Consider the following 27,886-nt stretch of genomic DNA (forward strand, 5'->3'; position numbering starts at 1 on the left):
TCTGGAGTAGAGTGGGATAGATTGGGTGAAGTGGGGTAGATTGGAGTGCAGTGGGTAGACTGGAGGGGAGGAGATTAGGTAGAGTTTAGTGGAGTAGATTAGGTAGACTGTAGTGAAGTGGGGCAGACTGGAAGGAAGTGGAGTGGATTGGGGTACATTGGAGTGGGGTAGGTTGAGGTAGATTGGAGCGGAATGGGGTAGACTGGCATAGAGTGGGGTAGACTGGAGTGGAGTATCCTGGGGTAGATTGGAGTGCAGTAGGGTAAGTGGTGTGGAGTGGAAGGACATATAGTGAATATATAGAATAGAGTGGTGTTAAGTGTCTTAGAGTGGAGGGGAGTGGTGTAGAATGGAGTGGAAGGTGATGGAGAGTGGAAGGGCATAGAGTGGAGTAGAGTGGAGTGGTGTACTGTGGACTGTGCATGGTGTGGTAGCACACTGCTAATACAGACAACACAGATTCAATTGAAATTACTATTACATTTGCACACACATACAGTTTTACCGTGCACAAACGATAATGTGTGGAAATGTAATTGCCTACTGTATTTGTTTGTTTTGATCAGATTCAAATATGTGTTTCCACCACACTTCAGAATTACAAAACAAACGCAGTTTCCTAATTCTGATATATTTTGAAATATCAGCACAGTACATCTTTCTTGTGTGCTGTAAAAACTAACATCCTATAGCTTCTCTTCTCACATGGTTACCCGTGAGGAGTGTCATATAAATTCTCTCACTTTGAAGTCAGAGAAAAGAATGTAAATACCAAGGTCCCTCAGATGACAGGGCCTGACATTCGACCTCTGTCTTTGAATGCACAGCAGATAAGAACAAGATTTAAGCAGAAAGTGAGTACTTTATACAATAAGCTAGGGTTGCTCCAGGAGACGAACTCAAGCTGGACAGCCTAAAGCAAATAAAGCCAGAAAAGAGAAAACATGCAACTATGAGTTACAAACCACAAAGCCAATAGTAACAATTGGACGAAATGCATTCGCAAGCTAGGCTAGATAGGCTTCGACATAAAAAGCAGAAGTAGCAGTAGGTACGTTTTAGAACCTAAAACTGATTTGAAGAGAGTGCAAAGCAAGGAAGCTTTCAATTCTGAAGGAAGCCTCAAAACAAAGCCCCTAACTAGCCCACACCTATGAAAATATTACATCTTCGAACAAGCATTTTTGGAAAGAAAGTTAGAGGGGGGTTGCTTACCTCGTCGTAGTAAAATCTTAATTCTGCTCTTTTTGATCGTAAATCCCACTGAACCACGGTCCCGCTTTCATAGCCTATTAGAAGCTGTGGAAAAAAGCAAAATACAGCTGCTGAGGAGTCACTCTTGAACAGAACAAACATACCCAGGGCTATCTGCAGGTATCTGAAGAAACATTCCAGTAAGAGGAGGGGAAACAAGAGTCCAATCTGCCACCCGATCACTAATCTTGTTTTACTGAATGTAGCTTTTACAGAACCACAGCTGGAGTAAATAATTTAGAACATATTGTTGCATTGTGTTTCAGATAAATGTAAGGTGCTCGCTGTTGCAAGTGAGGGCTACCTGCGTGCAGCCAGCCAGTCGTACACCGCTCTAGGCCGCTGCTTGAATAGTTTAATGGCTGCTGTCTTGAGCGCAGCAACTTCCTGTGTATAAAGCAGGGGCGGCTCCTCCGTTGGTGTGGAGGAGAGTCGCCCCACTTAAATTACCCCCAAAGATGAAAAATAAAAAGGCAATTAATTACCATTTTATGTTTCATACCCCCGCTCTGAACCCAGCGTCAGGACAGGGGCGGAACCACTGCTTAATTACAGCAGCAGGGAGGAGGGTGGGCCGTTTATGAACTTTTCAAAGTGCGCATGTCCCTTTGGCCGGCCAGACATTCGCAATTTGAAACCTCTAACCCAGCTGGCGTTAGAGTAAATACGGGCCTCCAGGGCACTGGGGAGTGCCAAGTTACAGCGCTTCACCCAATCAGGGCACTGCTCTCACAGCATGATAGAAGCGCCAGGATTGGTGCCTGCCATGCAGCATCCAGTTCCTTAGAAGAGGTCCGGAGTGGAGGACGTCTGTTCTGGTAAGTTTTGTTTTTAATATTAATATTTGCGCGTGCGCCCCCCCATAGATGCCAGCTGCCACTTGAATAATGTCGAGCACTCTAGGAGAAATTAGCAAGATAGCGCTGCGGCCCAAAGCTGAGCTCCAAGGAGCAGGAGAAAGCAATCCATTTTATCGTTCTTCCTGCTTGCGAGGAATCTTGTGGGAGTCATGCTCGCAGCTGACAGGCTTGACAAGAACCTGCGCGTTATACAGCCTTTAGCACACCTCCCATGTACTAACAGCATCACACTGAGCCCGCAAAAGCTTAACTTTGTGATATGCTCAACTAAAAGAAGAGCTCTCCACTGCTATGTAGGAGTGTAACGAAAGTGAGTGGATTATGCATGCTTGCCTTTTGCTACTGGAGGTGCTTAAGTTGAGCCGGTGGCTTTTTGTGCTCTGTACCAGCACTTAATCATCAACACTGGCACTTTTCATGAGCACCAGTTAAGCACACATTAATTTACAGGGAGATAAAGTGATTTGCCTGGAATCACAGGAGGTTGAGCAGATACCAAGACTCGGACCAGGTTCTTCAGCTCCGAAGTCTACTGCTCTGGCCATTCTGTCACATCCTCTCCCCACTTTTATGGTTAGCAGTTGGTTCTATTTTAGGCGGCACTAACAGGCGAAATGCACTGCTGCAAGCTACCTCTTGACGAGAGCCCGGGCACTTATTTTTTACTTATTAACCACTGGCTACTGGGGGCAGATATTGCAACACTACTGCAAAAAAGGCCCCCAGTATCAAAACCAGCCCCCCGCCCTTCCAGCCTCCCCGCTGCACTTCCCAGCTGCTGCGAGGGTGGTGGAGCAAGACCTCTGACCTCCTGGTCAGAGACCTGCTCTCTTCCCCTGCAGCTCCGCTGTGATGCCGCTGCTGCTGTTGTGCCGCTGCCCTGTGTTGACAAGGTTCAAGTCTGCTCTCCGACCAGTCTGCTTGTGGTGCTGGTATGTTATTGTGCCTTTATTGTGCATTTTTAGTGTTGTGCCTTTTGCATCTCTGGTTGCCCTTACCATTTTTCCTCCATTCCCACTTCGCCTCCCATTTTCCCACTTCTGCTGCCCTTGCAGCTCCTCGCCCCTGCCATCTCCCGCCTCCCAGCTGCACTTCTCTTCCCCCTCCCCAATTTAATAGTGGCTGCACCCAGAGGGCGCGCCACTGGCACGCCAAAGGGGAGCCAAAGGCAAGCCCATCCGCCCGCGACCCGACCGCGACCAGCGCCAGGGAACCTGGATCTCTGACCCCACACCACTACAACTCTGCTACCCTCCTCACACTCAACCCCGGAAGGAACAGCAACTGCCAATGGTCAATGCCGAACACCACTCACAGCCAGTTCTCCTGCCCACACTGCCAACAATCCTTCACCATCCACAGCACCCCGCAACCGCAACACCATCACCGGACGCCCGCACCACCGAAGCCCTGAAGTGCATCCTCCTCAACGTGCACTCCCTGCACAGGCATGCCATGGAGATCTGGGACCTCCTCGACACCCTTTCGCCAGATGTTGCCTTCTTCACGGAAACCTGGACCAACGCCTCCTCCGCCCCTAACATCGCCACTGCCATCCCCGACGGCATCAAGATGCAGAGCAAAGACCGCCCACCACCCCGGAGCAGGAATCGCCATCGCACACAAGATCTCCCTCCGACTCTCCCCCTCCAGCACAAGCGACTCCTCCTCCACCACTGAACACCTTCACTTCCAGATCCAGACCAGCCCCAGAACCACTCTTCGCGGCACCCTCGCCTACAGACCCCCAGGGCCCGCACCTCTTTCACCACCACCATTGCCGACCTCATCACACCCCACACCTTCGCCTTTTCGGACTACATACTCATCGGAGACCTTCCACATCGAGAACCACAGTGACCCCGACTCCCCCGCCCTCCTGAACACCCTCACTAACCTCAGACTGAAGCAGCTAGTCACCATCCCCATCCACAAGGCAGGCCACACCCTCAACCCCATCTTCACAGGAGGGGACTAACATCAACTCCAGCCACACCTCGCCGTCCCTCTAGACAGACCACCACTGCGTACACTTCTCTTTCAACATCACCTCCACTCACAAGCCCACACCGCGCCCGCCACAAAGGATGTGGAGCAAGGTAACAGAGGAGCACCTCAACTCCACCCTCATCCACAAATCCCTCTCCGCCACGATCGACGCCAACGCCGCAGCCAAGGAATTACATCACAGGATCACCAGCTGCACAGACAAGCTTGCACCCCTTCTCAACCCTGACAAACAACTCCCTCCAAAGGCCACCTGGTTCGCATCCGCTGTCCACGAAGCTAGACGCTACTGCAGACATCTTGAAAAACGATGGCGAAACAGCAAAACCACCGAAGACCAGATCATCTACAAGAACACCATGACAGAACACCACCCACTCATAAGATCCACCAAGAGGTCCTTCATTCGGAACAAAATCCTCACCAACTCCAGCAACTTGAAGGAACTCTTCAACATCATCCAGCAACTCACCAAACCCCCCCAGCGAAGCTGCGGACGTCACTCCCTCTCAAGACCTCTGCAACAAGCTTGGCTCCTACTTTCACCTGAAAATAAAGGCCCTCAACGACAACTTCAGTGAACAGACTCCAGAAACCACCCTTACCTCCAGCGATGACAGCCAGCCTACCATCACCACCTGGACACAGGTCACCACCGAAGACGCCATCACGACTATGAAGAACAACCACTCAGGAGACCCCCCACAGACCCCTGCCCACCGCACATATTCCACAGAGCTGCCACCGCCATAGCACCCGATATACACCGCATCATCAACGCCAGCTTCAAATCCAGCTGGAAGTGGGCAGAGGTCAAGCCTCTCCTCAAGAAACCCTCGGCTGACCCTACGGACCTGAAAAACTACCGTCCCATCTCTCCCCTTCACTTCGCAGCCAAGGTCGCCGAGAAAATCGTCAACACCCAGCTGATAACCCTCATCAAAAAGAACGCCATCCTCGACTCTTCCCAGTCTGGTTCCGCAGTAACCACAGCACCGAGTCCACCCTCCTTGCCGCCACCGACAACATCCACACACTCCTCGACCAGGGCGACACCACGGCTCTCGTCCTGCTAGACCTCTCCGGTGCTTTCGACACCGTCTCCCACCGCACTCTCACAGCCGACGCCGGCATACGGGGAACCGCTCTCGACTGGATCAGCTCCTTTCTCACTGGCAGAACCCAAAGGATCAGACTCCCACCCTTCCTCTCTAAATCCACAGAGATCAACTGCGGAGTACCCCAAGGATCATCACTCAGCCCCACGCTCTTCAACATCTACATGGCCGGATTCGCCGCCATCGTTAGACAGCATGATCTCAGCATAGTTTCCTACGCTGACTACACCCAGCTCATCCTCTCCCTCACAAAGAACCCCGAAGACACCAGACTCAGCTTTCAGGAAGGAATGAAAGACGTCACAGCCTGGATGAGCAACTGCTGCCTTAAGCTCAACTCGGAGAAGATGGAGGTCCTCATTCTTGGGCCCTCCCCCACCACCTGGGACAACACCTGGTGGCCCTCCGTCCTCGGAAACCTACCTCCACAGACCACGTCCGAAATCTCTGTATCATTCTCGACTCCTCCCTCACCATGACTTGCCAGATTAACGCTGTCGCCTCCACCTGTTTCAACTCCTTCCGCATCCTTCGCAAGACCTTTAAATGGACCCCCCCCTACGAAGCCAGGAAGACTGTCACCCACACACTCATAACCAGCAGACTGGATTACGGAAACACCCTTTACACCGGAATCAACAAATCCCTACTACACAAACTCCAAACCATCCAGAACACCGCGGCCAGACTCGTCCTCTGCAACCCACGATGCGAGCACATGACCCAACACCTGCGAGACCTCCACTGGCTCCCCGTCGAGAAGAGATCAACCTTCAAGCTACTCACCCACGCCTACAAATCCTTTCATAACATCTGACCCAAATACCTCAACGAAAGAGTCTCTTTCCACGTACCCAAGAGAAACCTCGGCTCCGCGACCTCGCCCAAGCGGAAACCCCATGCATCTTCAGAACCAGAGCAGGGGGAACAGCCTTCTCCTATGTCACAGCCAAGGCCTGGAACAAGATCCCGGTCAACATCAGATGCTCCCCTACCCTGCAAACCTTCAGGAAGAGCTCAAGACCTGGATTTTTGGCTGACCAGGAGCTGCAACCCGCCCACAGCGCCTTGAGACCCTCACGGGTGAATAGCGCGCTTTAAAATTCCCTGATTGATTGAATGATTGAATGAAAGTACGACAGAAATAGATGTTTCCAGCCTCCCAGGGCCAGCCAGTGCTTCACACTTGCACCCCCGCCCCCCAAACTTCCCATGTAGTGGTCAGGCTCGCTCACTAGGCAGGGCTGGTCCAGCAACAGTGCAAGGTCTGTTTTGGGTTCCTAGTCTGTCCCTGCATGAGAGTGTTTCCTTCAGATTTGCAGCCAGGACAGGGGTTTATTTTCACCCTGATAGGATTACATCTCTGACCACAGAGGTCCGGAAAAAGTGTAGGAAGACTCACAAACTCGCATGTTTGTGGGCAATAGCCAATCTTGCATGGCATTCTCCCCCTTGAGCATCTCCCCCAAGCCTCTGAGCAGATTTACTCCCATGTAATGTTACACTATGCTGGTGTATTTATGTAAATATGTGAATATAGTAATGTTACACTTGGCAACTCTCCACAATAGAAAAAACAACGTTTTTCTTGTAAAAATTCACCTACCAGGGTTACCTCTTGGTGGCATGCTTCATCATTGGATCAATCCCGATCCGCTGGCTGTTGATCGGGGCGTGCTGCAACATACAAACTACGTGGGAGCACTAATTGATCTTTATGTGATGCTAAAGGAGATGTTATAAGTAGGACAATGGGGGATAGTGTAGTGCTATGGTGTAGTTTAAAAATACCGGGCTAGTAGGTATGTCTAATTTGCATTCCTGCCTCTAGTGGGTATGGTTAAAACGAGGGGGTATTTTTAGGGAAACAAGGTTATAATGCACCTGCAATCCTAGAGGTCAGCATGTTTGGAGCCGTGTCCCTATTGGCTCTTCTTCAGGATCACCGGAACCTAGTTCCCTGGTACCACTCCTGTTTGGTTTCTCACTGAAAAACATGCTTCTTGCATGTCATATCACAAATGTAACATATATCCGTTTACCACCTTATTGGTGTTCCTTATCTGCTTCTCTGTGGAGATACAGATGAAGAGTTAGGTGTGTCAGCCTCCGGCTGCATGTCATTTTTATATATACTCATTGAACAACTCTGCATGAAAAAAACGTGTGCTGTTTAGATAAAAACACAAGGGTGAGCGCTTCTAGTGTAGTTCTATTGAACTAGATAAATTCCAACAACCATTGGTCATATAATGCAGGATATATCATCATAACTAGGGGTGGGCGGAATTTGCGGAATTAACCTTCGCAAATTATCGCGAGAATGTTTAAAATTATCGCAAACAAGCAGAAATATCGCGAAGATGCGGAAGTTTTTTTCCGGCATGTTCGCGAGATTTTCTGCATGGTTGCGGGTCGCCAACTTACCCATGTGGTTGCTTGCGGGCGCGGCCATCTTGTTTTGAGTTGTTCTCGCGGTGCATGATCGCGAGAAGAAAGACGTGATCGCGCGACGCATGACGTCACTGCGGGCGCGAACTGTCGCGAGACAGCGCAAATGGCTAAAAACAATACAACATCTCATGGAGAACGCGACCGGATCAAGAAAACTTGTCGGCGAACGCAGGGATTCAGGTAAGGCGATCGCGCGCGCGCGAGAATGTATCATTTTACAGCGCGAGCAAGAAACAAATTATCGCCAAGCTGCGGAAACCGGAATTTTTGACATTTTCGCGCTCTCCGCGGAACGCAAAAATGTCAAATTATCGCAATTTCCGCGAACCGAACGAAATTTTTGCCCAGGCCTAATCATAACACAGAATTAATGTACTGGTGGTAAGAACAAATGCAGTAGAACAAACAAACAAAGAACCACATGCATATTAGATGCTTTAATGTCGCATCATGGCTCCTCAGGGGAGAGGATGGCCTGTTGTCACACTCTGCGGGAAAAGGTAAGAGATTGGTTTTAGGTTTTAAGGAGTCTGCCTAGGTATATTAAAGCAGAGATGTTCTCATGGACCCGTTTGGATCTATGATACCCAACAATGACAATGTTAAACCAGCCGTGTTCTTTTTATGTGATAATGGTACCCCGGTGTCGACATAGTTGTCAGGAAAGGTTTGGAGGAACATGCGCTCCTCAACAGAGGATCGAGCAGCAGCCACTGCCAACTAAATCGCTTATTGCATCTAGGCTTCCATGTAGTTCGTAGGTTGCAGCACGTCCCGATCTGCAGTGGAGTGGGATGGACCCGATGATGAAGCATGCCACCAAGGGGTAACCCTGGTGGGTGAGTGTTGATATGAATATGTGAATATAGCAATGTAAATCCATGTGTCGTGAACTGCAGTCGGGATCTGCACTTCAAACCAGGCCAGTGTGGGGCTTAAGATGAGCTTTGCAAATCGACTTCTACAAGTAAATGGGGGCTATGAAAATGCCACGTGTAGTCCTTTCCTTTTGATTTTCAGAACAAATGATTGATTAGGGGTCGCCACCATGGGCGTCATTTAGGGGTCACCAGAGGTCAATGCTGTGACCCCAAGCTTGCCCACTGGCCCAAGACCCCTGGCACTGCCTCTGGGCCCCCTGGCCACAGATGTGGCAAATCAGTGCATGAATACAGTGGCAGCTCGTCCGTACGGACATTGGTTGGGGTTCCGCTCATTTTGTTTTCAGTCATTTTTTATTCCTCTTATAGTGAATAATATTACATTAGTCACTTTTAGTGTAATAAACATGGAGCACAATTAGGTGGAACTTGATCTTTCCTGGGAGCTGAGGCGAGTAACAAAATGCTTTAAAGTGTCTATTACGTGTATGCTCACGGGAGAGAGTGTGTTTATGTGAAAAAGAGTGTATGTAAGTGTGAGTGATGGTGAAGATCAAAAGGCGTGTGATTTCCCTTCGGCTACCCCTGGCCTTTCAGTGAACTGATGTTCATGGTCGCCACCTCTGTAAAACGAGGTGGGTGTCGCCAGGAGCTCTTCTAACCCATGTTCTATCTTACAGGCCGCATTACCTAGTACTGTCTTTGGACTGAGGATGTAAACAGGAGCCTTGACCTGCCAGTGCCAAGCAGTGGGAACACATAAACCAACCAACACTGCAAAAAGCATATTGGTCTGGACCTTGTTGAAAGCCACTTTGCTTTGTCAATTCTTTATTAATGTTTTGGAAAAGCGTATGCTTTTGTAAAATCTTATGATACAAACATTAAAAAAATTCCTGCTTGTGCGTGACCACCTATGTAGAGGGTGGCTGTCTTCAAATGTTTTTATAAAAACATTGAAGTATGGCCACTGTTGTGTGCGCCTGTGTGCATCCACCACTTCTTCTTCTGCTGGATACGTCTAACCTCAGATTCTGCTACTTAGAATAGATATCAAAGCAGTACCTCCCAAAGGTGGAGGGACTGTGAAGTGGATTCAGACCAAAAAGTCTTGCAGAACTGAGTGTGTGAAGTGTCCTTCCTGCTGCACCTGGCTGTGAAGGCAGTAGTGCTTTGTGAACATATGCACAGATGCCACGTCACAGCATGGTAGATTTTTATTTTATTTTTTCATATATTTTATTAGCATTTTCAACCGTAAACACAGTACATTCTGCCCAATATGTAAATTTCGTGGTATAAGACACATTTTGGAATCATCAATAATACATAATTACGTGTCGGACCACAAGTGGGGGTCTGTTGATATCCCGTGCCGATGTGCATTCCCAAAGGTAGTGTCTACAACAGAACATACCAACCAAATGAGCATTAACAGAAACTTAACTATATCCATCAACTGTCCCCCCACCCCCTATCTTCCTTCTGCTTCATAACATTTCACTCTTGTGTGTTACTACCATTAGTCCAATATAATGTATCTGTCAATCAGTCCGGTGCCGGGGTGTGTCTGTCCGGGTTTCCAGTGGCGTCACCCCCCTGAGTATCATCACTGCCTTGAGAGCAGAGTATGGGGTGACTCTGATCCTCCTGCAAAACAGAAATCATAGATGCCCAAGCCAATCTATCGCCCTCTGCTTTTTCATTGTTCCTGATAAAGCGCATCCCGACCAGCTCTGCCGTTGCCCACTCATTCATATCTCTTACCCAGTCTGAATGCTTCAGGGATCTGGGTTGTATCCAGGCAATAACCACCCACCTCTTGGCTAACACGAGACCCAGGTTTACAAATCGTCTGCCTAATTTTTTATTCTTAGGAGATGGCAGTAAGCTCAGTAACACAGTCTTAATATCTTGTGTAATAGTCCAGCCCGTGGACCTTCCCAGTACTTCTTCCCAGTACAACTTTAATGTGGGGAGGTCCAGATCATGTGGATGAATTCCGCTCCCTGTGTGTGGCATTTAGGGCAATAGTCCTTCCTAGCGGGGTATATTACATGTAGTGTATGCGGAGTTAGATATACCCGGTGTTTAACATTATATTGGAGTAATTTAAAGCGTGCATTCGTGCTAACTTTACGAACCCCCGCATGGATCTTCTGCAATTCCGCCTCTGTTAGGGGCTCTTCCAGTGCATCAACCCATTTCTGCTGAAAGCGCAGCGATTCCTGCGGGAGATCATCTCTTAAGGCTCTATATAAAAATGATATCAATCGACCCACTGGACCATTTCTAGCATAGTTTTACGGATATTAGTAATGGGTGAGTCGTCCGGAAAGGTCTGCTATCAGTAGGCATCCCCACTCCCTCCAACGGCTAATCAACATAGAGTCCGCTATTGCTGCAAATGGACGCACTGCCCATAAAGGCACGTCTGTTGCATATGGAGCATGTCGGACCACCCTACGTTATGCCTGCTCCCATACAGTTGCCACATGTCGTATTATATAGGGATACCTTTCGGGGACCGAAGATCCCATCATTAATAATGCAACTAGCGACCCTCCACCACATGTTCCGGCCAACAGATTTTTCTCCCAGTTATCTTCGTCGTCGAACCATTAGAATACTCCTTTTAGCAAGAATAGGATGGTGATTGAGAGGACCAGAAGTGTCAGACATTATTAGCAAAACCCAGTTAGAGTTAGGGTTACCAACTGGCATGGGTGCAAATTCAGGACAGTGAGTGTAAAAAATGCAGGACTAAGGGTCAAAATTCAGGACAAAAATTCCAGACAGGAGGTCAAAATTCAGGACAAAAGGTAAGTTTTACAGACACATCAGAGGAGGTTGCACAATAGTATATAAGTAAGTAAATAGACAACCACTTAAGTACAAGTGAAAATAAGTTTATATTAGGTTGAGACAATTATGCACTTCATTGTTAGGTCTCGCCTGGCGTAGGCTGCGCGCATGCGCAGTCTCGCTGGCGAGATTTAAAGATATGGGGATTTTTTAGTAAAGGGCATTAAGCCCCCCCCTTCTTTTCCATTGGCTGGCGTCACCATTTATGCTAAACGGTGGCCAGCCATTGGAAAAGAGCTGTTGGTGACGTATTTGCTCAGCTTTCTGAGCCTTCCCATTTGGACGTGCTCGTCTGTCTTCCTTTTGTAGTGAAAGGTTTCTTATCTTTATGGGGCCAAACACATGGCCCCATAAAGATAAGAAACCTTTTAGCAGGCGAGGCCGTCCAAGTGCGACAGCAGAAAAAGCAAAACTAAAACGACATGGGAGCGCTTGTTAGAATTTCCCCCTCACTTGCCTGCTCTAAAATGTTGCATTTCATCCATGAACATCTCAGCCCCGCTCTGTATGCGTAGACTGCTGACTTTGGTGCTGGAAACCAGGGTTCGAGCTTCGGGGTTGCATCCACATCCTGTGATTCTGGGCAAATCACTTAATCTCCCCCTGCCTGAATATGTAATGTAAATACGGTGCTCATGTACAGCGCTCCAATACCTTCGGGTCGAGTTCGCGCTATATAAAAGATGCAACAAAAAAGATTATTGATTTCCCATGCACTGCAGCGCTCTGTAAACAATGGAATCACAAGCAAAAGTGGAAACAGCATCAGGGCTAGGGAGGGGCGCTGAGTGATGGTGGGAGGAGGAAGGGAACAGACTGAAGGGGGCGGGAAATGGCGGGAAAGTGCGATAAAGGGGCACGAAGACTCATGCCGAGAAATAGAGTGGCGAAGGAATGGGAGTGAGGAATGGGAAGAGAGGCACTGCCTCTCACGTTCACCATTCTTGCCTTTATCCCGGCCACGCCCTGTCCCGTCTTCCCCATTTCCTCTATTCCTCCCCTCCCACGGCCCCTCTTCTCGGAGCTACCATTCCTAGCTCTCCCTCCTTCCCTTCCTCGTGCGCTTCCTCCTCCCATTTTTCAGTCCGCCCAATCCTAATTTCCTTCTATTCCCCCTCCCCTGCATCTTCACTAAACCCCTTGCTTTGCTCCCCTGTAGAACGGAATCGTTTGGCAGGTGCTTGTTTGTGCCCGAAGGAAGTCTGGTTTGCGGTGGGGTAGGGTGCAGAGAGGCTGTCCCCACACAACCTACTCCACAGCAGACATTTCTGCTGGCATGACAGCCCCGCCGCTTCATCACTGCCAAGGAGATTGGGTGCCAGTGGGTTGGCGAAGGGGAGGCAACGGGCGCAGGACTGGCCATGTTGGGTATTGTTTAGGACTGCAGCCATGCATAATGTGAGGCTCTGGGGTTGGTTGCACGGAGAGAGGAAACTCAGAATTCTCTCACAAGAGCCCCGCAGCCCTGTTGTGTCTAGAGAAGTTCCTTGCCAGCCAGAGATCTCAGGAGTGGAGTGTTATGTAGCAGTCACTTTCGCTGATTTATTACAGATATGACTCCAGGTTTACTATTTATTTTGTAAGCATTTCCATTTGTGATAAACCATAATTATTTTACTTTTTCTAAACAATATGAAGCTTTAAGTAGTACATTTCTAAATGTGTTTCAGCAATAGAAGGTACACTTGCATTTAGGTGCTTCAAGGGTTTTAGTGCAAAAAAATCAAGAAAAAAGCAAATGAGAAAAGGAGGAAAATTGAGTAAAGGGCAAACAAGAGATGGGATAAGAAAGAGTAGAACAAAAAAGAAAATATGAAAGAAACAAAGAAGGGGAAACATTGAGGAAAGGAGACTAGTGGAGAAAAAGAACGAGGAATGTACAGTAAGTGAATACAACAAGAAAACAAGAGAGAGAAAGAATACGTAGGAGAAACGATAAAGACATGGAAAGAAGATAAGGCTGAAAACAAGTAGAAAAAGAATGAAGACGGGCAAAAACCGAAGGAAAAAAGCAGAGAAAGAAAGAGAAGGCAGAAAAGAAAGGAACTAGATCTGGAGAGAAATCAGGATAGAGGAGAGGAAAGAAAAATAAATGGAGAAATGAGAAATACTGGAAGAATTCTGGGATTTACACGACCTCCCCCGGGCACGTACAGCCTTTCCAGATGGTGAGTCTATATATCATCATTACCAACACCAACCCCGGGCCTGAGGATGATGTTGGAAAGTGCAGCACTTACCATCAGCATCCCCAGGCTCACAATGGAAGTGCATCAAGTCAAGGTCTCCGGTATATGTGTTCTTGACATAAAATTAGCTCAGGAGGCTGAGCATATGTTGCAGACGTGTGTAACTCCTCCGTTTCAACTTTATAATGTCAAGTCAGTCTTCCACTCCTCTTGACTTTTACAGTGAGCACCTTGAGCTTGATAATTAAAACATCCCTCTCAGCATGTGTGCGCCTCTACTCAGTGTGACAGTGTCTGGTGTGTCGGCTAGTCTGCCAGACCCAAAGCGCCAGTGTGCCTGTGACTCAGTGTGCCTGCGTGTGTGATCCCGTGCTTCAGTGCACCCGTGTGCCTCTATGTATTAGTGTGTCTGTCTCACGGGGTGTGTGTATTTCTCAGCGTGTGCATGCATGTGTGCCCGTTTGTAGTGCAGTTTCTATGTATGTCTGTATGCGGGGGTCATTGTCATTTACAACGCCATTACTTCACGAAGGGAAAAAAAAGCAATAACATTTTCAATGCCAATAGCTCAAAACAATGTCATTGCGAGACCTATTGAATTGTAAATGCTTGTTTTTCAGTATGCATGCAGCTTTGAGTAAATGTGCAGGTCTTTTTGTAGTATTTCCAGCCTCCCAGGGAAATGCCCAATGCTCGGTCCTGCCAGTCCGGCCTTGCTACCACCCTCGAATGGTGCCCTCATCTTCACATAGACCCTCTCTCATGTGTATTTAATTTATTATATAGTGCTACTCATCCCAAGTAAGTAGGGCAGGGTGTCGGAGTGCGTTACACCACACACATATTATATAGAGACAATGACTCATATAAATGTGAAAGTCAATGTATAAGAAATGTCACTTAAGATAATGAGGGTTACAAGGTGTAATCATTATTTCATCCATCATTCAGTCTTTCACCATTCATTCTGTCACTCCATCTGTGTGCCCATCCATACTAATATTCAATCAATTGCAAACCTATCCATCATCTATCCTTTCATCCATCCATCATTCCACTCATCTATCCCTCCATCCACCCTTTCACTCATTCATACCTCCATTCATCCTTTCACCCTATCCATCCACTCTTCCATTCATCCATATAATCATCCATCCAGCCTTTTACCCTTTCAACCACCCAGCCATCCTTTCACTTACTCATTCATCCACCAAGTCACTCATCCTTCCACCCATTCACCCTTTTAGTCATCCATCAATCCACCCTCCATTTCTCTCTCCATCCCCCTTTCACTTAGCCTTCCAGCCTTCCATCCACCCATCCATCTACTCATCCACTCGTGAATCCACCACTTGACGCTATCACTCAACCATCCTTTCACTCATCCATCCATCCACCCTTTCACTCCTTCACTCATCTATCCATCCATCCTCTCATCCATCCACCCTTTTACTCCTTCACTCATCTATCCACCCTTTTGTCGATCTACCCTCCCTTTCACTCACTCATCCAGCCTTACATCCACCCTTTCACTCATCCATCCATCTATCCATCCTTTCACTTATCAATTCATCCATCCACCCATCAGATAATTCATCCATCCTCCCATCACTCGCCTATCATCCCCCCTTTCACTCACCCATTTATCTTTTTACTCATCCATCCTTTTACCCGTCCATCTACCCTTCCACCCATACATCCATGTATTTACCTTTTTTCTCATCCATCCTTCCACTTACTCATTCGTCCATCCTTTCTCTCGTTGTTCATCCATTCACCCTTTCACTAATCCATCCAGCTATCCACCCATTCCTTCACTTACTCACTTTTTCACATTAGTTATGAGCTGAGCCTTTGTCTGCAGAGTTGCAGACAGAAGAGACAGGACTTCACCTCGCTATAGTTCCAAAAGCAAGGGGTGGGGCGGGGGAGGGCTCTCTATGCCCCTGCACATAGGAAATCTGAAAAGTGGGAGTCATGCATGATGCACAGTGCCACTGTGAAATGATGAGTTTGGGGGGGGTCTCTCCAAAGGGGATGTTAGATGTAATTTAGGGCGTGGCTTAAAACGCCTAAGCTAAAAATCGGTGCTTAGCCTAGTGTGCCACCTGACTGGTAATTTGCTGCTTCTTTCATTGCATCCATATATATAACACCACAAGTAGTGTTAAACCTACAACCCAGAACTGTTGGCTTTGTCAATGGTTGTCAGTTGTGTAAAATAAAAAAGCAGCAACCATGTCTTTGTTGAATATAACATTGAAAATGTGTCTGTTTTAAAATGATGAGACAGTGAAAAAAACTTGTTGACCGCCTTTTTTTCATGAACTGGATTCTCACCTAGCAGCATGGGCGTTTTTGTACATTTCTTCCACCTGACTGAATGCCCTGCCCTAGACCGTGGCTGCAGGAGGCCCACAACATGCAGTAACAGCACATTGTCATTCTGTATGTGGCAATCAGTCCCATACAGAATGACAATGGGCGGATGGGGCTGCTCTTGCGCTTAGATGATGATTGCGAGGCGGCCCCATCAGGGAGCTGAGGCTTCTGGCAGGGGAACAGTGATGCTCCCCAATGCCCAAAATTACAGACAAAAGGCGTCCGTAAAAGCGATCGTCACGGACAACGGACGTGAGATACAAATTACGGAAGGTCCGTGAAATTTACGGACGGTCGGTCACCCTAGTTAGAGTTGCCTTTCATCGTGTGTAATGATCATTGATGGAGTTATGACGGGCAGGAAATTTTTAGTAGAAACACTGTGCTATGTAGTTAGTATTGACGATTCGCGACTGTGTTAGACATGTGTGTGTTTTATCACACACTTCCTCCTGCGTATCTCCTCACAAAACCTTTGCCATTGTGACCTCCTTAACAAATGTCAATTCTGGGTGGGGTTGTGGCAAGCAGCCCGAGATGGCGACCGCATAAACCGATCACCCCCTACCGGGGGATCAGTATCCTCCCTATATCCCTGCGCCACTGCACCATCTGGTCAGAGTCTGACCCAGGGACACTGATTGGATGCGTCCCAACCCACTCGGTGTGGATCTGGGGACTGGTTGGTGACCAGCACAGCCAGCGCTCCTACTATCCCGGAGAGACAACATGGTGGACGGGGAAGGCTGAGACTGGAGGTGGTGAGGAGTGAAGGCCTCTGTCATTGCGCGCGCTGCATCGCCATTTGACGTTTCAGCGCGCGAACTGAAATTAGTTTTATTTATTTATTTATTTACATTACTCCGGTCGGCTGTAAGCTGGGGTTTACTACCCCCCATCCTGCCCCTCCTCCGCCCTGCCCCACAGCACTCCCTCCAGGAGCCGCTACTGATTATGGGGCGAGATTCTAGAGTGCAGTGAATATTATAGTATTAGCCCTCAGCTGAGCCTGGAAAGCCTGCCCCTTGAGGAATGTTTTGATACTGGATACTACATTATTCACTGCACTCTAGAATCTCGTCCCATAATGCTTTGCAGGGCCTTTGGTTGGGTTTGTATTTTTGCTCATTACTGTGCTTGGGGTGGTCCTAGGAGGATGGGCCCACCACCAATCGTTCAGCATGATGTGCTCTTTGTGTTCAAGGCATCTGCTTGGTTCTCTCCCTAGGTTAGTGAGGACACCAAAATCATCACCTCTCTCAATGCTTGCTGTATTTTCATTTTCACTTTTGTGAGATGACTATATGCATTTTTGCATGTAATGATAGAGTTCCTTGTTGTTTTATCAAGGGTATGTGAGGGTTCTGTTTTATTAATTGAGGTGAGATGGAAAGGAGTTGCGGAGCAGAGTTCACAGGGTTTTTGATCAATTTGGCAGAATTCCATGTAGTGGTACTCCGGCAACTACGCCCACCCTTACTTGGCTGTCACCTGTGCACTTACAATGAGGTGTACCAAAACCAAGACTGTGGCTCCTCCGCCCCGTATCCACTCCTACTACTCGCCGTCCGAGGGCTCCCAACTCACTCTTTACCCGGGGGCAGTGTATCGCCGACCTCTTCTGTGGACAACTTAGATGTAATACTTCAGTAGATTTGGGAGTCTCGGGAGGCCATCGCACAACAGTTGGGAGTGATCACAATGAATATCAGCCACCGCAAGTTAACGGACTGAGTCAAAGGTAACAAATCAACGCTTGCCACCTTGGCCTTCGTGTTCCAAGGAACACAATGCACAGATTCAATAGCTGCGCCAACAAGTGGAATGTCTCCAGATGCATGCCGAGGATGCTGATGGAAGGTCCCATCATAATAATATACGTATCATGGGGTTTCCAGAGGAGGCGAAGGGCCCCCGTGTGACACAATACATAGGGGATTGGCTCAGGAGTGAGGTGGCCCCTACTGGTCTCTCTGACCTGTTCACTGTGGAGAGCACTCCGGGTCCCCTCCGAGAAGCCCATTCCCGGTGCACATGCATGGCCCATCGTAGCTAAAATCCTCAATTTCAGAGACCGTGATCTGCTACTGCCAGTGGTTTGCGAAGTCAATGCTTCAACGATCTCCATATTTCCAGACTACACAACAGCTGTGCAGCGCAGCGCTAACATTCCTCCTTCCAAGAAGTAAAAAGTGATTTGCGCACAGCCGGCATTACCTACGCCCTTCTATTCCCGGCCAAACTCAAAGTACTTCATGACCAACGATCCCATTTCTTTGATACCCTCGAGAGTACTTGAGAGTGGCTGGAACAACATTTTCCGGATTCTGCTGGATGTGGCCCCTGGGCTGTGGCACCACCAAAATCACAGCGTACCCCTCGGAGACGTAGGAGGGGACTCACAGGACTGTGGGTGGGGAGCGGGAGAGCACCTTCTCCACGTCAGGCCTCGGAGAGCCAAAAGCAGGTACTCCGCTCAGCATCGGCGCTGAGATCCACCCAGCTGCCCATCAGTTCTAGCTCGTTACAGAACAATGCTTCAGATTCAGACTCAACTGGAAGCGTGGCACTGTTTCCCTCAATCACCCCAGAGCTGAGCAATGATCTTTTGTATTGAACGCTGGGGAAGTACCACTTCCACACACGTGCCCCCCCCAACTAACTGGTGTTGCCGTGGTGGGACTCCTTGGAGGCACTCTGTTGGTACCAGAGGCGTTGACATGCACGGACACTGCCTACACTATGTTTGACTCCTCCCCTGGTACTATTGTGACATACTACGCCATGTTTGTGCCTCCAGATCAATACTTGTGTTTTACCTGCAGAGTTGCACCTGGTTGCCGCAATTGTTAGGGTCCTGGGTCCGGTTGGCTTGGGCTCTTCCATACACGCTCTAAGCCCACCTAATCTCCTTAGTGGGGTGGAGGCTCCTGCTCCCATGATGAATGCTTTTTCACAGTTTATACCTTGTTTATATCTTGTTTGTTTTCAGGTTTGGTTGGTCGATGAAGAATCGCTGGACTGAGTATTGTGGGAATGCTTTTACTGTTTGGGGTGATCATTCCTTGAACGGGGAGGGGGGCGTCAGGTCTGCTACCTGGTAGTGTGTGGAGAAGTGTGGCTCAATGGTTAGAGCGGCAGACCCTGATGCAGAGTTCTGGCCCGGGACCAGAGTTCAATCCCCCGCCTCGGCGGGTCTTGGATTCAATTTCCTCGGACCTGATCATTCTCGCCTCGGTGCCTATTCTAATCATGGGTCCCACGCTGCAACTCTGGGCAATAGCTTGCTTAATCTCCACAACGGCCCCAGCAGCGCTGGGATGTCTGGCTTCACCATGGGGGTGCCCAGGAGTGGACATTTCACAGGTAAAGGTCAGGAAGGGTTCCACAGCGGTATGAGTAAAAGCGCCAGGATACCCCCGTTGGGGGTGGCAGTGCGCTATACAAGTACATATACATTTACATTTATATACAATGTTCTTTTTCATGTCCTTCATGTCGACAGTGACAACGAATATAACCTTATTACTTGGAATGTGCGGGGTATAGGATCGATCCATAAGAGGCATAGAATACTTGCTCAGTTGCACAGATTCCGCTCACAGATAGAGTTTCTGCAGGAAACTCACCTGGTGTCCTCCGAAGCTCCCAAACTTAGTAAAAGATAGAAAGGTCAATTTTTCAAGACCCCCTACTCTGCATTCTCTAAGGGTGCAGCTGTTTGTTTGGGGGCTGGAGTCCCAGTCGAGGTACTTGAAACCAAGATCGACGCCCAGAGTCGCTATGTCTTACTAAGGGAAATGCTGGATGGGGAGCAGATAGAATTAGGCTGTATATACGCACCTAACACGGACCAAGCCGAATTCCTGTTCCACTTGTTTACCACATTAGCAGATTGGTCCCACTGCCCCAGGCTTCTAGGAGGGGACTTTAATGCTGTTCTGGACACTGATCTGGATTGCTCACACCCACCCCTCCATGGTACCCGTACAGTACACCATGCCAAAGAGTCGCACCGCTGGGTGGATGAATGGGGTCTGTCAGATGGGTGGCGGGATTGTAATGCACGCCTACGTGAATACTCCTTTTACTCATACCCTCATGCCCTACACTCCCGTCTGAACAGGTTTGTGTGTACACAATACCTGCACCCCTCCATTGCACACGTATCTTGGCAAAAATATATCAGACCATAGCCCTCTGGAAATCACACTCTCTTAGAGTCTGGTCCCTGCTCCCGTACCAACTTGGTGCTTACAGCCACGACTATTGGAGGACACAGTGTTTCGTTATTTGCTGGCTACAACGATCACTACATATTTCTCAGAGAATGCAGGCACAGCTTCCTCACTGTTAATGGAGTAGGAAGCTTTCAAGGTGGAAGTGCATGGCACCTCACTTGGCGCAGGGGTGGGGGCTAGACATGATGTCACTAGGCACCTTGTGAACCTGGAGGATAGGCTGAACCCCTTGGAAGTAGCAGCACTTGAAAGCGAGGGAAAAGCTGCTGAGTTGTGCGAGGCCAGAATCGCATATACTGAGCTATCACAGAGGCTGCGTCTGATAGACCAGAAGGCTGATACCCAAAGGACACACACAGAAGCTGACAGATCAGACACCATACTGGCGCGGTTAATTGGACCTGACCCATCCCCTGGACCCATCTTGTCACTTGCTACACTTGCTACACCCACACGGGGATTGGTGACAACGCAAACTGAGATTAATGCAGCGTTCTGTGATTATTAGGCGGAATTATACACGCCGCCGCCATCCCCTGACCCAGAGGAGCTCTCAGACCTTTTGCATCGTGCAACACTGCCTACAGCGCCAGCCACAGATAGAGAGGAACTGGCTGCTCCTAGAACGTTCAATGAGATTCGTGGGGTGGTCAAGGACTTGGCTCATAACATAATGCTGGGCTCAGCCGACCTCCCAATAGAATTCTATTCCACCTTTGCCACACAATTGGTGCCACAACTTGAAAAACTTTATGGTGCATCTCTTGTGGAGGGAGCATTACCCCCTTCCACCAGGGAGATTCTGGTGAGGTCCCTTTTAAAACCTGATAAGCCACCTACTGAATTGACCTCGTACGGACCACTATCGATCCTTAATGCTGAATATAACATTCTCAGTAAAGTTTTGGCCCGCCGATTACTCCCACTCTTCCCACGCCTGATACACACAGATCAAAGTGGTTTCGTACCCCGCCGCAACCACTCCCTGAATATACGGCGCCTGTTTGGGATAATGGATGCGGCCTGTAGTTCATACCTGTATGCTGGCTGCCTCTCCACTTTCACCATTCTTACCCCGGCTTCAGCTGAAACCCAGCTGCTGCTCTTCACCCTCTCCCAATGCCCACTAATTCTTCCCTGTATTGAGGGCAGATCAGGGAAACAAAACATATCTGGCTCATTGCTTCATACCAGTCCACATATTGCAAAATGTTTGTGAAAAATGTGGCAACACAGTGACTTTTGCAACCCAGTGTTTCATGTTCCTTGGTGGCTATATCCGCAATATAATTTAAAATGGACATGGCATGCCCTACGCGGTGGTTGTGAAGTGGACCTTTGGCTTTAAAATGGCGCCCCAGCTTTCCATTTGTAAAGGGCTAATTTTAAGTCTTGGAGGAGTCACACAAGGAATGTGTTTTATCTTACTTTTTGTGAATTGAAAGATTTCAAACAACCATATTATATCAATATTCCAACATTATCATGTAAAAAAATTAAAGCAGTTGTTTAAAAGTCATTTTCCAAATCAAATGTTATGCTTGAGCAAGATGTCCAACTCGTATTGTCCCATGAAATATGAAAATGCCCTTCTTTGGCCTAAAATACCATACCTGTATCACAAAACACCTGCATGCTCTTTCAATCAGCACCATGTTGGGCGTTTCCACCACATAAAGGACACGGTACTCAATGTACACACGAGTTAGTATGAATGTTTTGCTACTTAAGCTCGTTGGTGGTCCAGTACCTAAGACTTTGCCAGTGGGGCTTCTCCATGGCTGCAAACGCTTTGTCAAAGACGACTGTCAGTCATTTGGATAAAGCGCATCAAAAGGCTGACCACACCTTCCTTCGTTTGGTGCCATCGAGAAAGGTGAATGATAAGGAAGATGTTTATTTTACGGTCGTATGAGATTTCATCGAGCAGCGGTTATATGAAATACCATTACAGAGAAACCATTTCATCTATACTGTTTAATGGAAATTTGCAGGATGAATGGCACCAACCATTTCCCAGAATGTCTTTTTTTTCGGAAATTGGCTTTTGCATGATTATATTTTAAAGTTTGAATGTAATGTTGCAGGTCTTTCTTTCAGAAACATTTTGTAAGTATTTATTTCAGTGCTTTACTTCAGGGGACATTACTCTGGATTGATATCTTTTACACTGACAAACAATCACTCCAGATGCTTTTAAATCCCTGAGCTCTCACTTCCCCATCCACCCTTGTCCCCTAAAAACCCATCACCAAACCTAAGCTACTCCCATTCCTGATCCCTAACTTCCACCCTTCACTGAACTTTGAAAGTCATTTTACCCCTAAACTGCACCCATGTCTGCAACCTAACAACCCCTGCCTGCCCCAAACTCCACCCATTTCTAAACACTAACACCCCTTTCTATGTTAAGCCCCACCTATCCCTGAACCCTTAAAATTCCTCACCACTCCTAAACTACATCCATCCCTGAGCTACACTAACCTTCACACCTCTAAACGACCCGAAACCCCTCATCACCCCTAAACTCTACCCATCCCTGATGCACAAAATCCCTTTCTACCCCAAACGCCACCCATCCTTGAACTCTAAAAACCCCTCATCACCCCTAAAGTTCATCCATCCCTGAACCGTAAAACCTCATTCCTCCATCTAAACTCGCCCCATCCTTGAGAATTTAAACCCCCCACCCTAAACTCCACCCATTCTTAAACCATAAAACCTTTTCTTTCAGCCCATAAACTTCTCCCATCCCTGAACCCTAATCCCCCACCACCCATAAACTTCACTTAATCCTGAACCCTAAAAACCCTTCATCGCCCCTAAACTCTACCCATCCCAAACCTAAAAACACATCACCAGTTGTGAACCCTCTAAACCCACTAACACCTCTGCACTTTACTCATCCCAGAACCCTAAAACCCCTCATCACCCCTAAACTCTACCCATCCCTGATGCCTAAAATTCCTTTCTACCCATAAACGCCACCCATCCTTGAACTCTAAAAATCCCTCATCACCCCTAAAGTTCATCCATCCCTGAACCGAAAACCTCTTCCTCCATCTAAACTCACCCAATCCCTGAACATTTAACCCCCCCCACCCTAAACTCCACCCATTCCTAAACCATAAAACTTTTTGTTTCTGCCCCCACCACCCATTTGGTTTCCTCCGAAGTGGTTGGTCGATTTGAGTTTTTCCATTAATTCACACACATCAGTAATTTACAGGTAATTTTGTTCCTCATCATTGTGTACTTTGCTCACAGACAGTCAGCAATGACAGATGTAAATAACTAGTAACCAAACTGTGTGAAAACTGGCCAACCGACAAAGAGAAGGCAGATCGGACATATGACAAGTACAACCTAAATCATGAGTGTCAGGTGCAGCACCTACCTTCCCCTCGTCTCTTGGTGTGTCACTTAAATGTACAACTGGACCCGGGTGCGTCTTTGTAGATCTGCGAAACAATCAAATTCAAAACAGGGTCAGTTTTCAGAAATCAGAAAGGGACCTGCCTCTCATCATACAGTGGTAAATCGAGTCATCCTGCCTCTGGAGTCTATATAAGTATTTACATTTTTGAAGCTATTAGCACAAGATTGGTTTCTGTGCGTGACAACATTACCTGAATATGCTTAAAGAAAGTTGCAGAGTAATAGTGCAGGAAACTGAAAGTCACACTTAAATACAGAAATTGCAGCCCTGTGCATCCTTTACCCAAACATCCAGGCTGGCGTGGCCCAACCGGATGGTACATTGAGCACTAGTTACCCAAACATCCAGGCTGGCGTGGCCCAACTGGATGGTACATTGAACACTAGTCACCCAAACATCCAGGCTGGCGTGGCCCAACTGGATGGTACATTTGAGCACTAGTTACCCAAACATCCAGGCTGGCGTGACCCAACTGTATGGTACATTGAGTACTAGTTACCCAAACATCCAGGCTGGCGTGGCCCAACTGGATAGTACATTGAGCACTAGTTACCCAAACATCCAGGCTGGCGTGGCCCACCTGGATGGTACATTTGAGCACGTTATCCAAACATCAAGGCTGGCATGACTCAACAGTATGGTACATTGAGCACTAGTTACCCAAACATCCAGGCTGGCGTGACCCAACTGTATGGTACATCGAGCACTAGTTACCCAAACATCCAGGCTGGCGTGACCCAACTGTATGGTAAATTGAGCACTAGTTACCCAAACATCCAGGCTGGCGTGACCCAACTGGATGGTACATTTGAGCACTAGTTACCCAAACATCAAGGCTGGCGTGACTCAACTGGATGGTACATTGAGCACTAGTTACCCAAGCATCCAGGCTGGCGTGACCCAACTGCATGGTACATCGAGCACTAGTTACCCAAACATCCAGGCTGGCGTGACCCAACTGTATGGTAAATTGAGCACTAGTTACCCAAACATCCAGGCTGGCGTGACCCAACTGGATGGTACATCGAGCACTAGTTACCGAAACATCCAGGCTGGCGTGACCCAACTGGATGGTACATCGAGCACTAGTTACCCAAACATCCAGGCGGCGTGACTCAACTGTATGGTACATTGAGCACTAGTTACCCAAACATCCAGGCGGCGTGACTCAACTGTATGGCACATCGAGCACTAGTTACCCAAACATCCAGGCTGGTGTGACCCAACTGTATGGTACATCAAGCACTATTTACCCAAACATCCAGGCTGGCGTGACTCAACTGGATGGTACATTGAGCGCTAATACCAGCAAGAGGGCCATTCCTCTGGCCTGGCCATTGGCCCTTTGCCTCAGTGATGCACATGGTAACCAAAGGGCCATCACTATGACATTAATGGGTATTTTGTGCTCATTTTAGAACCAGCGACTGGTGAAGGTGCCTTACTGGAATTACGCTAGTGGTAGATTGCAGGCAGAAAAAACACCACGCCTAACATTGCATTTCTGTTAGTGGCTGAGCAGACCCCTTTGAACATAGACCTACCGAACACGCTAGAACGAAGCATCACTAAACCTCTTTCCTGCATGTTGAGATGATTTTGACAGAATGTCTATAAACACAACTCTGGACAAGCAGCATTTTCTGCAGCACTCATGGAAAGAGGAATATGCCTCCCTCCCAGGATTGTTTTTGTGCAGGAAGGTGCTCCTTTCTGCACAAAAACAATCCTGCATTCAACACAGGCCCTTGTTATTGAAGTAACTAAGTAATTGCAGAACATAGAAAATATCATATGACATGGCTCATTGGCTTACACATAATAAAAATACGGAAATAAAAATTAGTGTATACAAACAAACACTATGGCAGAGGAATAAAAAACGAAATGCCTAATATATCACAAGATCAATAGTGCAGTGACTGCATCCTCTGTAGGTGCCAAAGGAAACGTCGACTGCGTTTCGACCATATCACTTTAAAAGGTCATCATCAGGTTACAAGTGAAAGCAACCATCAGGAATACGTTGATGATGAATGAATGAATCACGTCAAAAGTATCCTAAAATCAAACCGAAGGTAGAGCCTTGCCAAAGTCGTATGGCTCAAAAATTCCATACGTTAAATCAATCAAAGAATGAAATATTTGCTGTAAAACAATTTGTTTATAGGACTGCGTATAAGGAAACATGTCCAAGAAACCCACAGTGATTCACAATCGAAATTCACCAAAAATGGGAAACTCCCATTTTAGGTGAATTTCGACTGTATTGTTTAATTGCCCCAGGTTATTGCGTTTAGGGCTGCCCCTGCTGCAGGTAATCAATCTTACTCCTAAATGAGACCGTCAGTCTGGGAGAGGGGGAGGAGCTGCGAGCAGACGCCCAGCCTGGCTTTCTCTGACCCCTTCCAGCACTATGAAGGGAGCAGACCATGTTCAGCCGAAAGTCTACAGTCCCCCCAATTCCAAGAAGCGCATCCTGATCCCCACCCAAACCATCCCAACCCACAAGTGCTCCCCCTACCCGATTCGAGCAGGTGGTAAATATCCTTGTTAAACTCCACAGAATGATGGCAAACCTGTGCAAAAGGACCTAGTCATTTCTAATTTCATTCACCATTCTGGCCAATTTAATACGTCGCCCCATACGTCACGAGGAGATACCCGTTTGAACTGTCAATTCTGTAAAGCGAAGAAGAAGGGGAACTTGGACTGGGGTCCTGTAGGCACAAGTGTAGGGATACTGTTCATCCTGATCAATCAGGATTTATTCAAGAAAACCAGGCTTCTGACAAGCGTGGGAGCAGAGGCAGTAAGCAGGCAGTCGCGGTGTCCCTGGATGCTGAAAGAGCATTTGGCAGGGTACAGTGGGACTTTAGGGGTGGGCCCTCTCCAGGCAATAGGGCTTGGGAAGGGATACTGTGGCTGATTATTACCGGGCTATCAAACCCCTAGAGCTGAGGTTAGAGTCAACCACTGCAGTTGGCGTCAATTGGAAGGGATATGAGAGACGGTTGCCCTTCTCGCCCCTCCTGATCGCACTGACTTTACAGCCCTTATCTCAAAGAAGCAGATGTTACAGCAAATTAAAAGGGATTAAGGTAGAGCCACAAGAAACATGCTGATGATATGTTATCAGTTTGTGATCAGTGACTGACCGCCTTAATTCGCTTCCATATCTTATGAAAGAGCTGCGTGATTGCAGGAGGTATTAATATTCAAAATTAATCTAAATAATTAGAGATTTTGAATATTTTGGCCAAATCCAAGAGATATAACATATGATGCTACAGTAACAGCAGACAGCTCAATCAGGTACTTGGGCACAGACTGAACAAACACCCCAGGAAAACTAGGGAAATTACCCTCAAACAATTAAAGGGAGGTGAGAAGAAAAGTGGACAGCTGGCATCACAAATCACTATTCCTTTTAGGTAGGATTGCAGCCATACAAATAGTATTCTGTATATATTCCAAAGAATGGTCCTGCATATCCCGGAAGACTTCATAGTTGAACTCCAATCCTACTGCTCTGACTTTATCCGCAAGGGAGGAAAGAAAGGATAGGTGGGCACCACTGCACAGTGAAACCATGACCGGGCGACCAGTGGGTCCCAATCTCACAACTACTGCGATGCTGCTCACCTGAGATCCCTAAGACATTGGAGCGCACAAGAAACCGAAGAGAGGTGGTGCGCGTTGGATCATACACTGGGTGGGGGCCACTATGGAAAGTCCAATGCAAGCTAAGAAAACCCAGAGGGACCCCAGAGTCTTAATGTCCTCAGTGCCGAGGGCCACACTACAGGTCTGGGTTTGTCAAAAATAAACTGCGCCATTCCCCTCACAAGTCACACCACGAAGGCATTTAGGGATTGGCTATTCATCAGCGGCAGGAGGGGGAATTCAAAACCTTGAGGGATATAGCCACGCTAGGAGAGGGGAAAACAACTGAACAGCTGAAACCAGGCTTTGGTCTACAGGAAACTGAATGTTTCCAATATATGCAACCTAGACACTCGCTTGAGGACGTAACTCAAAAAGGGGTGATTAGAGACCTCACATCTTTCGAGAAATACCTGTTGACATGTTACAATGAGAGCCATGCTGTCTCATGCATATAGGATCTACTCAATAACATAAAGGAAGCGAGAAGGTTCCACGTGGGCGGGCGTGGGAAAAAGAACTGCAGGTAA

At 47.7% G+C, this 27,886-nt stretch overlaps 1 protein-coding gene across 8 annotated transcripts in view; it reads right to left on the reverse strand.

The window, feature by feature from the left end:
- STXBP5L (syntaxin binding protein 5L) overlaps positions 1 to 27,886 on the reverse strand; it is a 1,956,595-nt gene that overhangs the window by 965,868 nt on the left and 962,841 nt on the right. For all 8 annotated transcript variants that reach the window (XM_085621040.1, XM_085621038.1, XM_085621036.1 and 5 more), the window contains exons 6-7: positions 23,649 to 23,712; positions 1,216 to 1,299 (exon numbers count right to left, since the gene is read on the reverse strand). In XM_085621040.1, coding sequence (XP_085477166.1) covers positions 1,216 to 1,299; positions 23,649 to 23,712 — 148 coding nt within the window. The remainder of the gene's footprint in view (positions 1 to 1,215; positions 1,300 to 23,648; positions 23,713 to 27,886) is intronic.

The sequence above is a fragment of the Triturus cristatus genome, chromosome 8, assembly GCF_964204655.1.
Source record: "Triturus cristatus chromosome 8, aTriCri1.1, whole genome shotgun sequence".
In the NCBI taxonomy this organism is placed as follows: Eukaryota; Metazoa; Chordata; class Amphibia; order Caudata; family Salamandridae; genus Triturus; species Triturus cristatus.